Genomic DNA, 15,545 nt, shown 5'->3' on the forward strand with positions numbered 1-15,545 from the left:
CTAAGGTGAAAATGTATTTAATAGGAATGTATGTGTAGATTGTATACCATCTCAGGGGGAGAGTGGGGAGGGAGGGGGAAAGGAGGGAAAAAAATCTAAGATATATGGAAGTGATTGTAGAACACTGAAAACAAATAAAATAATTTAATAAAAAAACTTTTTAAAAAGTGATAATAATTGTAAAATGCTTAGCACAATGCCTGGCACATAGTAAATGCAATATAATTTTAGCAATTATTCAGTAAGATGTAATCCATTCTCATGAAGCTTATCATCTAGTAATATTCAGGTTAATAGAAAAAAAGATTAATGGTGTCTTTGGTAATAGGGAAGGTTTTGAAGAAGGAAGAAGAATCATACGCCGTAGTTCGACCTTTCCTAATTGGTAGACATCTCCTCAATTTCCAATTCTTTGTTACCACAAAAAGAGTTGCTATAAGCATTTTTGTACATATAGATCCTTTTCTTTTGATCTCTTTGGGATACAGACCTAGTAAGTGGTATTACTGGGTCAAAGGTAGGCACAATGTTATAGCCCTTTGGGTGTAGTTTCAAATTGTTCTTCAGAATGGTTTGTTCGGTTCACAACTCCACCAGCAGTTTATTAGTGTGCCTATTTTTCCATGCCCCCTCCAGCATTTGTCATTTTTGATAGGTGTGAGGTGGTGCCTTAGAGTTGTTTTAGTTTGCATTTCTCTAATCAGTAGTAATTTAGAGCATTTTTTAAGTATGACTTTATAGAGCTTTTTAACATAGCTTTAATTTCTTCTGCCTGCCCATATCCTTTGACTATTTATCAGTTGGGGAATAGCTCTTATTTTTATAAATTTGACTTAGTACTATACTCAGTATATATTTGAGAAATGAGAAATTTCCTGTAAACATTTTTAATATTACTTCATTATATGCCTTTTAGCATAATGTAGTTTCCCTGATTGACTCTTTTAATTAAATCTATTTTTGCTTTTGCTTTGTCTGCGGTCATGATTGTTACCTCTGCCTTTTTAACTGAAGCTGAAGCAGATTAGATTCTGCTCTAGCCCTTTATTTTAATTCTGTGTCTTTCTGTTTCAAGTATGTCTTTTGTACACAACATATTATTGGATTCTATTTTCTAATCCATTCTTCTATCTGTGTCTGTTTTATGGGTTAGCTCATCCAATTCGCATTCACAGTTATGATTACTAACTATATTTCCCTCCATCTTATTTTCTTCTCTTTTTTCTTTTCATCTTACCTTTCCTCAAAAGTCTCTTTTACTTCTAACCACTGCTTCCCTTAATCCTCTAACTTTTATTTCCTAAGTTCCCCTTCTCCTTTCCCTTTCCCCTTCCATTTCCCCATTGGTAAAGTTACATTTCTCTATCCAACTGAGTGTGTAAAATAGTTTTTCCTCTCTGAATGAATTTTGATGAGAGAGAGGTTCAAGCATTGCCCACCATCACCCCTCCCTCATTTTTCCCTCCATTGCAAAAGCTCTTCCTTGTGTGCCTCTTTTATGTAAGAAAATTTTCTGTATTCTACTTCTCCCTTCCTCCTTCTCCCAGTGCATCTGTCTTTCTTCCCGTTTCATTTTTTTGGGGGAGATCATTCTGACATAATCAACTCACACCCATTCATGCTCTCTGTTTGCATAAACTCCTTTAACTGCCCTAATAATGATAAAGTTCTGAGGAGCTACGTATATCATCTCCCCATAATTTAACCTTACCAAGTCCCTTATGATTCTCTTTCATGTTTACCTTTTTATGCTTCTCTTGAATTTTGTGTTTGTCAGATTTTCTTTTTAGCTGTGGTCTTTTCATCAGAAATATTTGAAAGTATTATATTTCATTAAATATCTATTTTTCCCCTGAAGAATTACACTTAGTTTTTCTAGGCAGGTCATTCTTGATTGTAATCCTCGCTCCTTTGCCTTCTGGAATATCATATTCTAAGCCCTCCACTCCTTTAACTGGAAGCCACTAAATCTTGGGTGATCCTGACTGTGGCTCTATCATATTTAAATTGTTTCTTTCTAGTCACTTGCAGTATTTTTTTCTTTGACCTAGGACCTCTGGAATTTGGCTAGAATATTCCTGGGAGTTTTCATTTTGAGATATCTTTCAGGAGGTGATTGGTGGATTCTTTTGATTTCTATTTTATCCTCTGGATCTAAGATACCAGATTAGTTTTCCTTGGTAAGTTCCTAGGTTCTTTCTTTATCACTACTTTCAAGAAGTCCAATAATTCTTAAATTATCTATAATTTGTTTTTCCAGTGAGATATTTCACACTTCTGTTTTTTCATTCTTTTGATTTTTGATTGATTGTCTCTTGATGTTTTGTGGAGTCATTAGCTTCCACTTGCCTAATTTGAATTTTTAAGGAATTATTTTCTTCAATGAGTTTTTGTACCTCTTTTTCCATTTGGCCAGTTGTTTCCTTCAGTGAATTTTTGCACCTCCTTTTCCATTTAGCTAGTTCTGCTAAAGATAACATTTTCTTCGGTGTTTTTGTACCTGTTTTACCAAGCTCTTAATTATCTTTTCACAATTTTATTGCATCACTCTCATTTCTTTCCCCAATTTTTCCTCTGCTACTCATATCTCTTTCTTTAACTCTTCCAGGAATTCTTGTTGGGTTTGGATCCAATTAGTATTTTTCTTTGAGGCTCTTTTGGTGGCTGCTTTCATATTATTGTCTTCTTCTGAGTTTATGTTTTAGTCTTTCCTGCCACTTTAATGGATTTGTATGGTGAAAGTTTTTTTGTTATTGTTTGCTTATTTTTCCAGCCTATTTTTTTACTTTGAACTTTATGTTAAAGTTGGGTCCTGCTCACCTGGAGGTGAGAAGACATTGTGTCAAGCTTCAGGCTTTTTTGTTTTGCCGTTTTCGGAGCTGGTTCTGGGGGTCTGGAGGTTTTCAGAACTTCTAAGGTGGTGTGATCCTGAAAAAAGTATGGTCACTATTCTCCTGATCTGTGCTCTGTTCTTTACTTAGGAAGGCTACCCTGTAGCCACAGGCACTAGTGATCCTCTTTATTTTGGTATTGTGACCAGGGGTCCTGTTCTCTTGTGACTGATCTAAAACACCCCTCTCCACCTCTGGAAACTGTGACTCAGAATTGCCTGTGAACAACAGAGTTGTCAATCAATACCAGCTGCACTCCCTGCTAGCAAAGTTTCCCCTGTAAACTTTCTAATCACCACTTTTCTTACCATCTCTGGGCTGAGTTCTGGAAACACCTTCTGAGGCTGTTGTTGCCACAGCCCCATATGTGGGCTCTAGGCAGGCGTCCACCCCTTTGTCACACTGTTCTCTTTTCTAGCTCCTAAGTTTTTTTTTTAATTATTTTAAATCAAATTTCTTTATTTTCAGTTTTCAACATTCACTTCCACAAAATTTTGAATTTCAAATTTTCTCCCCATCTCTCCCCTCGCCCCACTCCAGGACAGCATGTATTCTGATTACCCCTTCCTCCAATCTGAACTCCTTTCTATCACCCACCCCCCCTTAATCCCTTTTCCTTCTATTTTCCTATAGGGCAAGATAGATTTCCATATCCCATTACCTATGTATCTTATTTTCCAGTTGCATGTAAAAAGTTTTTAATATTCCTTTTTAAAGCTTTGAGTTTCACATTCTCTCCCTTCCCCTCCTCACTCACCCTCATTGAGAAGTTCTATATAACCTATAAATGTGTAGTCATGCAAAACGCTTCCATGTCAGTCAGTCATGTTGTGAAAGACTTACTATATTTACCTCTATCCTGTCCCACCCTCTGTTTATTCTCTCCTTTGAGCTGTCACTCCACAAAAATGTTTGCTTCCAATTACCCCCTCCCCCCAATCTGCTGCCCCTTTTTTTTTATCCCCTCTCCCTCCCTTGCGTTTCTGTAGGGTAAGGTAGACTTCCATACCCAACTGAGTGTGTGTTATTCCCTCCTGAAGCCAAATCCCATGAAAGGAAGGCTCACTTATTCTCTCTCACCTTCCTCGTCTTCCTCTCCATTGTAAAAGCTCTTTCTTGCCTCTTTTATGTGAGATGATTTACTACATTCTACCTCTCCCTTTCTCTTTTTCCCAGTACATTCCTTTCAGCACTTAATTTTCTTTTTTAGGTATCATCCCTTCATAATCAGCTCACCCTGTACCTGCTGTGTATATGTATATATGTGTGTATATATCTTGTGTTATCCTGATTGTGTTTTCATAATACTTGAATTGTTTCTTTCTGGCTGTTTATAATATTTTGTCCTTGACCTGGGAACTCTAGAATTTGGCTACAATATTCCTAGGAGTTTTCCTTTTGGAATTTCCTTCTGGAGGTGATCAATGGATTCTTTCCATTTCTATTTTACCCTCTGGTTCTAGAATATCAGGGCAGTTTTCCTTGATAGTTTCTTGAAAGATGATGTCTGACTCTTGTTTTGATCATGGCTTTCAGGTAGTCCAATAATTTTTAAGTTTTCTCTCCTGGTCAGTTGTTTTTCCAGTGAGATATTTCACATTGTCTTCTATTTTTTTTGTTCTTTTGGTTTTATTTTATAATTTCTCGATTTCTCATAAAGTCGTTAGCTTCCATTTGCACCATTCTAATTTTTCGGGAATTATTTTCTTCAATGAACTTTTGAACCTCCTTTTCAGTTTGGCGCATTCTGCTTTTTAAGGCATTCTTCTCTTCGTTGACTTTTTGGAATTCTTGCCACTTGGGTTAGTCTAATGTTAAAGGTGTTATTTTCTTCAGCAATTTTTGAGTCTCCTTTAGCAAGCTGTTGACGTGTTTTCCTTGTCTTTTAAAAAATATATATAATTTATTTATTTATTAGTTTTCAACATTGACTTTACAAGAATCTGAATTTCAAATTTTCTCCCTATCTTTCCCACCTACCACCCCAGGATAGCGTGTATTCCCATCTACCCCTTTCTCCAGTCTGTCTTCCCTTCTGTCACCACCCTTCTTGCATCTCCTTCCCCTCTGTTTTTCTGTAGGGCAAAAAAGATTTCTGTAACCCATTGCCTGTACATTTTATTTCCCAGTTGCATGCAAAAACAATTTTTAACGCTTTGAGTTCCTTATTCTCTTCCTTCCTCCCTTTCCACCCACCCTCATTAAGAAAACAAGCAATCACTTATAGGTCATACATGTGTAGCCATGCAAAACACTGCCATAACAGTTATGTTGTGAAAGATTAGCCACATTTCCCTCTGTACACCCATATACATATACCTACCTACACATATACATACATATATATATAATATACACATACATACATACCCATACCCACCTACATATATATGTATATGTATATGTATATGTAGGTATATATATACACCCTGTAACTATCTTAATACTGAAAAAGGTCTCATGAGTCACAAATATCTTTCCATGTAGGAATGTACACAGTTCAACTTTAATGAGTTCATTATGGCTTCTCTTTCCTGTGTACGTTGTCATGTTTCTCTTGATTCTTGTATTTGAAAGTCAGATTTTCTATTCAGCTCTGGTCTTTTCAATAGGAATGCTTGGAAGTACTTTTATTTCATTTAAATTCCATTTTTTTCCCCTGAAATATTATACTTAGTTTTGCTGGGTAGGTGATTCTTGGTTTTAGTCCTAGCTCCTTTGACCTCTGGAATATCATATTCCAAACCCTTCAATCCCATAGTGTAGAAGCTACTAAATCTTGTGTTATCCTGATTGTGTTTCCACAATACTTGAATTATTTCTTCCTAGTTTCTTGTGATATTTTCTTCTTGACCAGGGAACTCTGGAATTTGGCTACAATATTACTAGGCATTTTCCCTTTGGGGTCTTTTTCAGGAAGTGATAGGTGAATTCTTTCCCTTACTATTTTTCCTTCTGGTTCTAGAATATCAGGGCAGTTTTCCTTGATAATTTCTTGGAAGATGATGTCTAGGCTCTTTTTTTGATCATGGTTTTCAGGTAGACCAATAATTTTAAAATTATCTCTCCTGGATCTGTTTTCCAGGTCAGTTGTTTTTCCAATGACATATTTCACATTGCCTTCTATTTTTTCATTCTTTTGGTTTTGTTTTATAATTTCTTGATTTCTCATAAAGTTATTAGCTTCCATCTGCTCCATTCTAATTTTTAAAGATTATTTTCTTCAGTGAGCTTTTGAGCCTCCTTTTCATTTGACCAGATTTGCTTTTCAAGGCATTCTTCTCCTCATTGGTGTTTTGTACCTCTTTTGCCATTTGGGTTAGTCTATTTTTAAAGGTAATATTTTCTTCAGCATTTTTGGGGTCTCCTTTAGCAAGCTGTTGACTTGTTTTTCATTGTTTTCTTGCATTGCTCTTATTTCTCTTCCCAATTTTTCCTCTACCTCTCATACTTGATTTTCACAGTCCTTTTTGAGCTCTTCCATGGCCTGAGACTGTTTCATATTTTGTGTGGAGGCTTTGAATGTAGGAGCCTTGATCTTGCTGTCTTCCTCCGATTATATGCTTTGTTCTTCCTCTGGTTGTATCCTTTGATCTTCTTCCCCCAAAAGGATGGAAGAAAATGCCTTTTCATCAATAAGGTGACCTTCTGTGGTCTTATTTTTTTTTCCCTTTGTGGGCATTTTCCTAGTCAATTCCTTGACTTTTGAGCCTTTTGTCAAGTGGAGGTTATACTACCCAGGCTTCATAGGTTTTGTGTAGCTATTCTCCAATATATCTCTAGGGACCTGTAAGTTCTTAGTTCCTCCAACATGATATGATGAAAGGAGAGGCGTTTATTCCTCTCCTGGACTGTGCTGTGGTCTGTGAGCAATCACAAGCACTCTTTTCTGCCCTGGAACTGCGAGTAGGATTCCCTCTCCACAGCAGCCATGCCAGCAGTCCTTCTTACCCCAGGACCACCACTCAGGACTGAGACCCAGATCTGCCACTCAATTCCCAGAGGGTCTGTATGCTGAGAGCTCCAGAAGTAGCAGCTACCAAGTTCCCCTCTTATCCAGGTGAAAGAGTTTTCTCACTGACTTTTGATGCTGTCTTTGGTGTTTGTGGGTTGATAAATCTGGAAACTGAAGCAGCTGCTCTTGATTCAGCGCCCTGAAGACTGCTCTACTCTTGTGTGTTCTGGAGCAGCCCAAGCTGAGTTGCTCTCTGCTCCAAGCTTGGTGCAATAGAGCCTTCCAGGTTGTCTTGGGCTGGAAATCTGTTTCACTCTGTCATTTTGTGACGTCTCTTGCTCTAGGATTTGTTTAGAGTCATATTTTACAGGTATTTTAAGGGCTTTGGGTGGGGAGAACTCCAACAGGTCCATAGCTCTGCCCCCTGTTCACTCACTTTTCATAATTCTTTTGTATCACTCTCATTTCTCTTCCCAGTTTTTCCTCTACTTCTCTCACTTGATTTTCAGAGTCTTTTTTGGACTCTTCAATGGTGTAAGACCAATTCATATTTTTCTTAGAAGTTTTGAATGCGGGAACTTTGACTTTGTTGTCTTTTTCTGGATTTTTGATCTTCCTCATCAGCATAGACATAAGAAAATACCTTTTTACTGAGAAAGTAAGATTTTATAGTCTGATTTTTTTCCCCATTTGCTCATTTTCCCAGCCAATTATTTGACTTTTGAACTCTTTGTTAAGTGTAAGAAGCTCCAGAAGCAGCCTCTGCTGCAGCAGTGGCTGCCGCCACTCTGATTCTTGGACCAAGGGTAGGGCTGGGGCCGGACCATGCTCACCTTTCACTCAGGTGAGAGACTTTTCTCACTGGCCTTTGAAACTGTCTTTGATGTTTGTGAGTTGAGAAGTCTGGAAACTGCCACAGTTGCTAATGATTCAGTCCCCTGAAGCATACTCCAGCCCTGTCTATGGCGGTGTGATCCACGTGGGACTGCGCTCTGTTCCCAAACTGGTGTGATAGACACTTCCTGTCAATCTTCCAGATTGTATTGGGTTAGAAACTTGATTCAGTCTGTCATTTTTTTGGCTTCTACTGCCCTAGAATTTGTTTAGAGACATTTTTACAGGTTTTTTCAGGGGTTTAAGGGAGAGCTCAAGCAGGTCCCTGCTTTTACTCTGCCCTCTTGGCTCTGCCCCCCTACCTGTTAAGTTTTCTTAGACCTGAAAAATGTCTCATCCTGACTTTTAATTGGTTCTACAACTCCAAAATTTGATTGGAGGTGTTATTTTAAAGTTGTTTGAAGGAGAATATTGAGAGAGTTCAGTTGGTTGGCTGCCTCTAATCTACCATTTTGGTTCTACTCTGTAATGTATTTATAATATGCAGTTTATAAATATGGATTCTTGTGATCTGCTCTTTCTACAATAAAACACATATTCCAGGCCATATTGCTTTGTTCAATGAAATTTTTTGAAATAAAGTACTTGCAGATAATAGAGTCACTTTGAAAATTATGTAGACATTTCACCTCCTATTCATTTATTATTGCTATTTTCCAAATATGCCATTCACTATTCTTAGGTTCCTGTTCTTTTTTCCCCTCACCTTTATCATTGTCCATCTGTGTGAGACAGTTGCTGGGGCAATATAACTGCTGTAGCTCTGTTGGCAGGATCCAGTGGAATCAGATCTTCTCCATGGCTCTCTTTGTGGAACATGTGCTACTGGAGACCAAGGCTCAGCTTCCTGAGTTACAGAACGTTGTGACTGAATATGTTTCTCTATTGGGCAAGGTAAGTAATTTATCTTATTTCAAGTTTCATTTTTAGTTACAAATTTTTTTTTTTACACCAAAGGGTTCTTATGTTTCTAACTTGACAAAGAATGGATCTGTCACTATGAGAATAAGTTTATACATCAAAAGCATGGAGTGTCATGTTCAAGTATCCCAGTATAATGTTCTTCTGGACTATGTGAAATCTAGGAAATAAAGTATAAAAAAAGTATGTAGGGAGTAAAGTGTAAGAGGATGAAAGGCAGAAAGGGACTGGTTTATGAAGTACCTTAAATGCCAAGCAAAAGGACTTTATTTGACCCTAGAAGTAATACAGAATCACTAGAGGTTTTTTTTTTTTTTCCATAACGCATGTACATAGTAAGACTTATGCTTTATAAAAATCACTTTGGCAGCCAAGGAGAAGGTGGCTTAGAATAGGGGTATGATTTGAATCAGGGAAACCAATTAGAAGGCTATCGTAAAAGTCTAGTCATAAAGTGATTAAGGCTTGTTAAAGCGGATGGCTATATGAATCTACTTACATGGAGAGTATATATAGAAGAAAGTATATATAGAGATACACAAACACACACTCACACACATACACACGAGAGAAGTTGTGTAGTTAAAAATGATAAGATTTGACAGTAGATTTAATTATGTAAAGTGAGTGTGAATGAGGAATCGATCAACACAAGGATAGCATTGCCAGGGTAGTAAACTTGAGAGACTGGGTAGTACCTTCAAAAATAATAGATTTTGGAAGAAGAGACAAAAGAAAATAAGTTTAGTTTTGGACATGTTGAATTTGAGATCTCTATGGGACATCCAATTTGAAAATGTCCAAAAATGATGATGCAGGTCTAGAGTTCAGAAAGGAGATTAAGGCTAAATATAAAGATCTGGGAATCATCAGCATAGAGATGGTAGTTGAACTAGTGGAAACTAATGAGATCACCAAGTGAGATATTATAGAGAGGTAAGAACAGACTGTAGAACAGTACCTTGATGATAATTTGACCTTGATGAAGTTCCAACAAAGGTTACTGAAGTGCAAGTGTCAGGCAGGCAGGAATAGAACCATGGATGAGCAATATCACAAAAACTAAGAGAGGAGAGAATATTTAAAAGGAGAAGGTAATTTGACAAGGTCAGAAGCTAAGAGATGAGGAAGGATGAGAATTATGAAAAGATGTCATCATTAAAAAATCATCTGTGACTTTGGAGAGCAGTTTCAGTTGAGTGATTAGATTGGAAGCCAGAATGAAAAGGACTTAGAAGAATGTGAGAAGAAAGAAAAAGGAGGCATCTAGTGTAGCCAGCTTTCTCAAGGAGTTTAGCCATGAAGGAGAAAAGAGAGGTAGGACAATAGCCATAGGGGATGATACGAGTATTTTACAGATTGGGAGAGATGGGTATGTTTGTAGGAAGCAGGGAAGTACGCAGGGAGATACAGAAGGCAAGGGGTTGATTAGGGATGCCAATGGGGAAGATCTGCTGGAGAAGATGCTCAAGAAAGATCAATTGTACATATAAGAGGGTTCGTTTTGTCAAGAAGAAGAGTTTGCCTCTTCATTTGAGATTGGTTGAGGGAGGAGAGAATGGGAGAAGATGTCTGAATGGTGGAAAAGGAGGAAGAAAGCAGAGGGAGCTCTTAGAGAATGTCCCCAATTTTTTTTTGGTCATGTATTAAGTGAAATTCTCAGCAGAGATGGTGGAAGGAGGGGATGCTAGGCTTGCAGAGAGATGAGAAAAGTTTAGAACAGCCACTGTAGTGGATCAGTTAGAGAGGTGTAAAAGAATTGCTTTGCTATAATGAGGGTCAAGTTGAGATGAACTCACCTAAATTTGTAGTAGAATCAATTAGCACAGTTTTGTGATTTTTTTTTTCCATCTCCATTCAGTAACATGTGAATAGATGCAAAGGAGGCAATATAGGAGGAGTGAGCCAAGGTTGAAATTTGATGAAGTGTGATCAGCTAAAGCAGGACAAGGAGGCAAGGGATTTGACTGTAGAGGGTCATGTAGAGTTGAAGTGATTCACAAAGGGTATTGACAGGCAAAGGAAGAGGGTGCAGACAGTGTTAATGTGTTCATGGCCTAGGAAAAGAACTAAGAGAAAGATCAGAACTCAAGTAGCCCAGGTTCTACCTCCCTTAGATCTTAAAAGTTGTAGTTCTTCTCCTCGACTTTCATGTCTAGGAAACTAGTCAAATAGGGCGCCAGTGCAAGTTAGTTATTTTATGATGCTTTCCAGGCTGGAATAATGAGGCATATAGCCAAATAAAAGTACTTTTGCCCTAGTCCCCAAATAGGAAGATTTGGGAGAGTTTAGTGCACCAGATGCAATCTATCTGCATAAAGGAGGATATTGGAAATTAGGAAAACAACTTATGAAACAGAAGAATCTTACACTTGACAGAATCACAGTTTATCAAAGTTGAAAGAGGACTCTGGGACCATCTAGTCTGATCCATGTATGACTAAGAATTCCTTCAACATTATTGCCAACTCTCTCATAGACCCCTCATGAGAGGCAACCTACTGGTTTCCAAGCCAGCCTGTTCCACTTTGAGATAACTAATTGTTAGAGACTTTCTTCTTATCTCACATTTAAGTGTTCCTTTCTATAACTTCTACCCATTGCTTCTAATTCTGTTGGATCTAAGTGAAACAGGTCTTCTTCTTCTTTCTTCTTCTTCATGACAACCCTTTAAATACTTGGACAACTGTGTGGTATATTCTCTTATACTATGGTCTCGATTTCTTTCACCATTCTTTTCCCCTCATTATTATGTCCTAGCTTATCCATTCACTTCCCAAAATGCATTGCCTAAAACAGAACACAATTCTCCACATTCCTTTGACCATAGCAGAATGCAGCAGAATTAATAACTTTCATTCTGCATACTTTGCCTTCTTATTGCACCCTAGAATAGTATGCGCTTTTTTGACTCCCTTCTCATATTCCTGACTCTCAGGCACAGGCACAGGCAAAGAAAGGTATGAATCCTATTCAAGCCAACGGAGGTGTGGCATCATCACTTTACCTTACATAATACAAGCAGTCATACCTTTCAACTCTTGCCTTAAAGTAGGAGAGATACTGTGGTATTAATTTTACTTGTTGCTTTAGGGTATCATATATCATGCCTTGTGAAGACAAATCTGTCCTCCACTCTTCATCAACTTCATTTTGCCACATTTTCCCCTTTTAGTGTCTTCAAGATAATTCTGATATCAAAACCCAGCGACCTTTTGCAGCAGTGATGGCTGTTCTTTGTGAGTGCAAGGATAAAGCAAGCCAGATATGTATCAAGTAAGATCTTATGTTTCGGAATAACAAGAGAACAACTTGGGGGATTTTTTTAAAGCATATGTGATGGTCAGCTCTTACTCTAAAACTGACTGTCCTTTTTGGATTCTAGGTATGGCCTAAAACCATGTCCAGTTTGCCTTGGAGACCCAAAGGAACCTGTATGCCTACCTTGTGATCATGTGTACTGTCAGAAGTGCATCACAACTTGGCTCATCCCTGGGCAAATGAGGTGCCCCTTTTGTGTCACAGACTTGCCTGATGAATTCTCCATTGTTGTATCCCAGGAGCACAGGTATCACATATATTATACTTGTGATAAGGTATTGTGATGGGCAAACAATACTACCTTTTTCTTCCTTCCTCCTACCCTACTTCTACGACCCCAGATTTAGGAAACTTGAATCTTAGGATTTACTTACTATAAATACCCTCACCAAAAATAATGAACTTTGCCCCCTTCATAAGGAGGGTAGGCCACTTGTGTATCTTCCTACATTTTCAAATCTTTCATTTTTAGAGAACAGTCACTTACAACAGCTTAAGAAGATCCCAGAAGCATTAAAATCAGTAGGACTAAGCCATAAATTTATAAGTAAAGTTAGGGCTGTGATGGGAAAGACTCAGGGAATTAAAATCCAGCTGGGCTGGCATTCTGAATTTGTCCTCAAGATGTGCAAATATCCTATGTGTTATGGGGTGTTTGGATGAAACCAAACCCTATGCATTATATTCTCTTGTTAGGCTGTGGCCCCAACAGCTGTCTCTTTTGCATCTCTTCTGAGTTCTCCTTAAAAGTAGAAGTAAGAGTAACCATGGAGTACCAGTCCTCTTGACGTATATATTTATGCATATCACAAGAACAAATCTCTTGTTAGCCAGGTCAAGTGGTTGAACTGCACCGGTGTTTATACGAAAGCTTTTGGAAAAGAAAAGAGCAGTAGTAGTTCCTCCTGCATCCAGCTATAAGTCATAAAATGTATGCTGTTTTGTGTTTGTGAAGCATGGCTTTAAAATATGTAAAAAGCGTCTCTGTCTTTTAAAAACAAACAAAAATCTGTTCAGTTCCCAGATAATTTTTATATTCACCACTAACGCTGCTCAGGAATATATCTGGTTTCTCTGGCTTTTAAAAGAATACTAATCTTAGGGTAAGAAACCTGGCTTAATTCTTCCTAGCTGTGTGACTAGGGACCATTGTCTTAACTTCTCTGAACCTCAACTTCTTCATCCAAAGCTTGGGATAATTGTACTTGTACTAACCATGTCAGAGCATTGTTTGAAGGTAAGTTTTTTGTAAGTCTTACAGTACTGTATAAATGTAAGTTGTTAATATTATTTCTAAAGTTTTATTTCTACCATACAGGAATTTTAAAAATGAGTCTGCATATTATCTGTAGTCTCTATTTACTTTGTTCTTGACTCTTTCTTTAGTGACGCTATTGCAAAACATATACAGTTCCGCCAGATGTGCAACAATTTTTTCATAGACCTTGTTTCCACCATGTGTTTTAAAGACAACACTCCACCAGACAAGGAAGTTATTGAAGATCTACTCTCTCTACTCTTTGTCCACAAGCGGCTCTTAAAAGATGACCCACTAAGTAAGTTGTGTCCAGTTAAGTTCTCATGTCTTAAGGATGCTGCCCATACCTTCGTATATTTGGAAACTAACATGCTTTTTACATGTCAGTTTCAGGACACTCTGAATACACCAAGTCACTCTCACCATTTGATGATGTTGTAGATAAAACTCCAGTTATCCGCTCAGTGATACTAAAACTGCTCTTGAAGTATAGGTAAGAATCGTTGAACTATTGAAAATTATTTCTGGGAACCCAGGACTTTTTTCTCCACATGACATTTTTGCTGAAAAATACCCTTTTCATACACTTATAAAAGCATTTTTTTTAAAAAAGGGGAGGTTTCTTCAGTTAGTATCTCTTGTATGCACATATTGCATGTTTTTTAATATGTTTGCATGTGGGAGGAGTATGTGGTGTAGGCACATCACATGTTTAAGAAAAGTAGAGAAAGAGAGGCAGTGTAAAGCAGAAAAGTAGAGAACTGTCAGTATAGTAGGAGGGGTTCTAGTTGGGAATCAGGGGATTTTGGAACTTTTGTCTGCATTCTTCCCATCAGAATAAAGACCCATTGTGGGTCCTCTTCTGTAAAATGAGGGAGTTAGACAGCCCATCTCCAAGGTTTCTTTTAGCTTTTATATTCGATGTATCTTTGGATGAGTAGGGAGATCATCTTGAAACTCTAAAAAGGCCTTTACTAGTGTGTCTAAAAATATTTTTATATTTCTGTAATTTAAGGATTTCTTGAAAAGTTTCATGAGATTTCTGTTAGAAGATATATCCTTTTTAATTGGACAAGACATACATTAAACGATCTGTATTATGTGCCTCTTTAGAGTACAATAGAAAAACACTTTTTTTGGTTTTATTATTCCAAAAGTACTTCAGAAAAGCTCATGTGTGGGGAAACTCATGTTGTCAGACATTGCTGATGATTTGATTTGTTCTGCTTAGCTGTACCTCTTTGTTCACTTGAGACAAAGATCATTGTAAAGGGATAGCAATGTACAAAAGGCATCAACAGGTTGTGTGGTTTTTTAAAACAATTCTTTTGTTGATGCTTCTTGTAGAATTTGGTGTTAAAAGGGACCGTAGAGATGATTTAAAACACCTGTCTTATACTATAGATGAGGAAACACAGGGAAGGTGATTTGTCCAAGGCCTCAAAACTAGTAAGGAGATTTATAAGAGACAGCACTGTACTTGAGTGCTATATTCAGAGCAGGCAGATTTGGATTTATGCAGCCTTTGTAACTTAAGATATGACTACGAATAAGCTGCTTCATCTTTCTCAGAATTAGTTTTCTTATGTGTATAATAATAGCACCTGTTTCTCTAGGTACTACTACTACTTTACTAATGTAAAATGTTTTGTAAACTTTTGTAAAATTGTATCACTTATTATTATGGTAAAGAGCAGATGAAAAGTAGGTTTTCTTAGATTCTGTTGCTCTTCCTACCTCTATGTTAATAACTAGAGGCTGCCCCTTAGCTTATATCTTCTTCTCCCTCTTTTCTTCTCTAGCTTTTCTTTGTTCCTTGTTCTTCCCTTGCATTTTCTGCTTGCTCTCTCCTCTCTATGGAGACGGCTAGATGGTACAGTGGTTGGTGTGCCAGGCCTGAAGTTAAGAATTCTTGACTCATCTTTGTGAGTTCAAATCTGTCTTCAGACACATATTAGCTGTGTGGTCCAGGGCATGTCACTTAACCTAGTTTTGCCTTTGTTTTCTCACCTGTAAAATGAACTAGAGAAGGAAATAGCAAATTGCTCCAGTATCTTTGCCAAGAATATCCAAAATGGCATCACGAAGAGTTAAACACAACTGAAAAATGACTGAACACTATTGAGCAAGAATTAGAAATTTTGAGTTTCAGTGTTGGATGTTCCACTAAACAGCCTCAGACAAATTTGCTTCTTTTTGTATTTTTATCCCATTTGTAAAACAGTCTATTTCATATGTTTACCCGGTTCATAAATTGAAGTGCTAAGTATGGTTGTACATACCTCCTTGGGAGCCTGAGACTGGT

The 15,545-nt window shown here is 37.5% G+C and overlaps 1 protein-coding gene across 4 annotated transcripts in view; it reads left to right on the plus strand.

Annotated features, from left to right (window-relative positions):
* RNF213 (ring finger protein 213) overlaps positions 1-15,545 on the plus strand; it is a 162,195-nt gene that overhangs the window by 121,444 nt on the left and 25,206 nt on the right. For all 4 annotated transcript variants that reach the window (XM_072645241.1, XM_072645243.1, XM_072645244.1 and 1 more), the window contains 5 exons: positions 8,514-8,634; positions 11,837-11,937; positions 12,047-12,229; positions 13,369-13,538; positions 13,628-13,733. In XM_072645241.1, coding sequence (XP_072501342.1) covers positions 8,514-8,634; positions 11,837-11,937; positions 12,047-12,229; positions 13,369-13,538; positions 13,628-13,733 — 681 coding nt within the window. The remainder of the gene's footprint in view (positions 1-8,513; positions 8,635-11,836; positions 11,938-12,046; positions 12,230-13,368; positions 13,539-13,627; positions 13,734-15,545) is intronic.

Source organism: Notamacropus eugenii, chromosome 2 (assembly GCF_028372415.1).
Source record: "Notamacropus eugenii isolate mMacEug1 chromosome 2, mMacEug1.pri_v2, whole genome shotgun sequence".
Classification (NCBI taxonomy): domain Eukaryota; kingdom Metazoa; phylum Chordata; class Mammalia; order Diprotodontia; family Macropodidae; genus Notamacropus; species Notamacropus eugenii.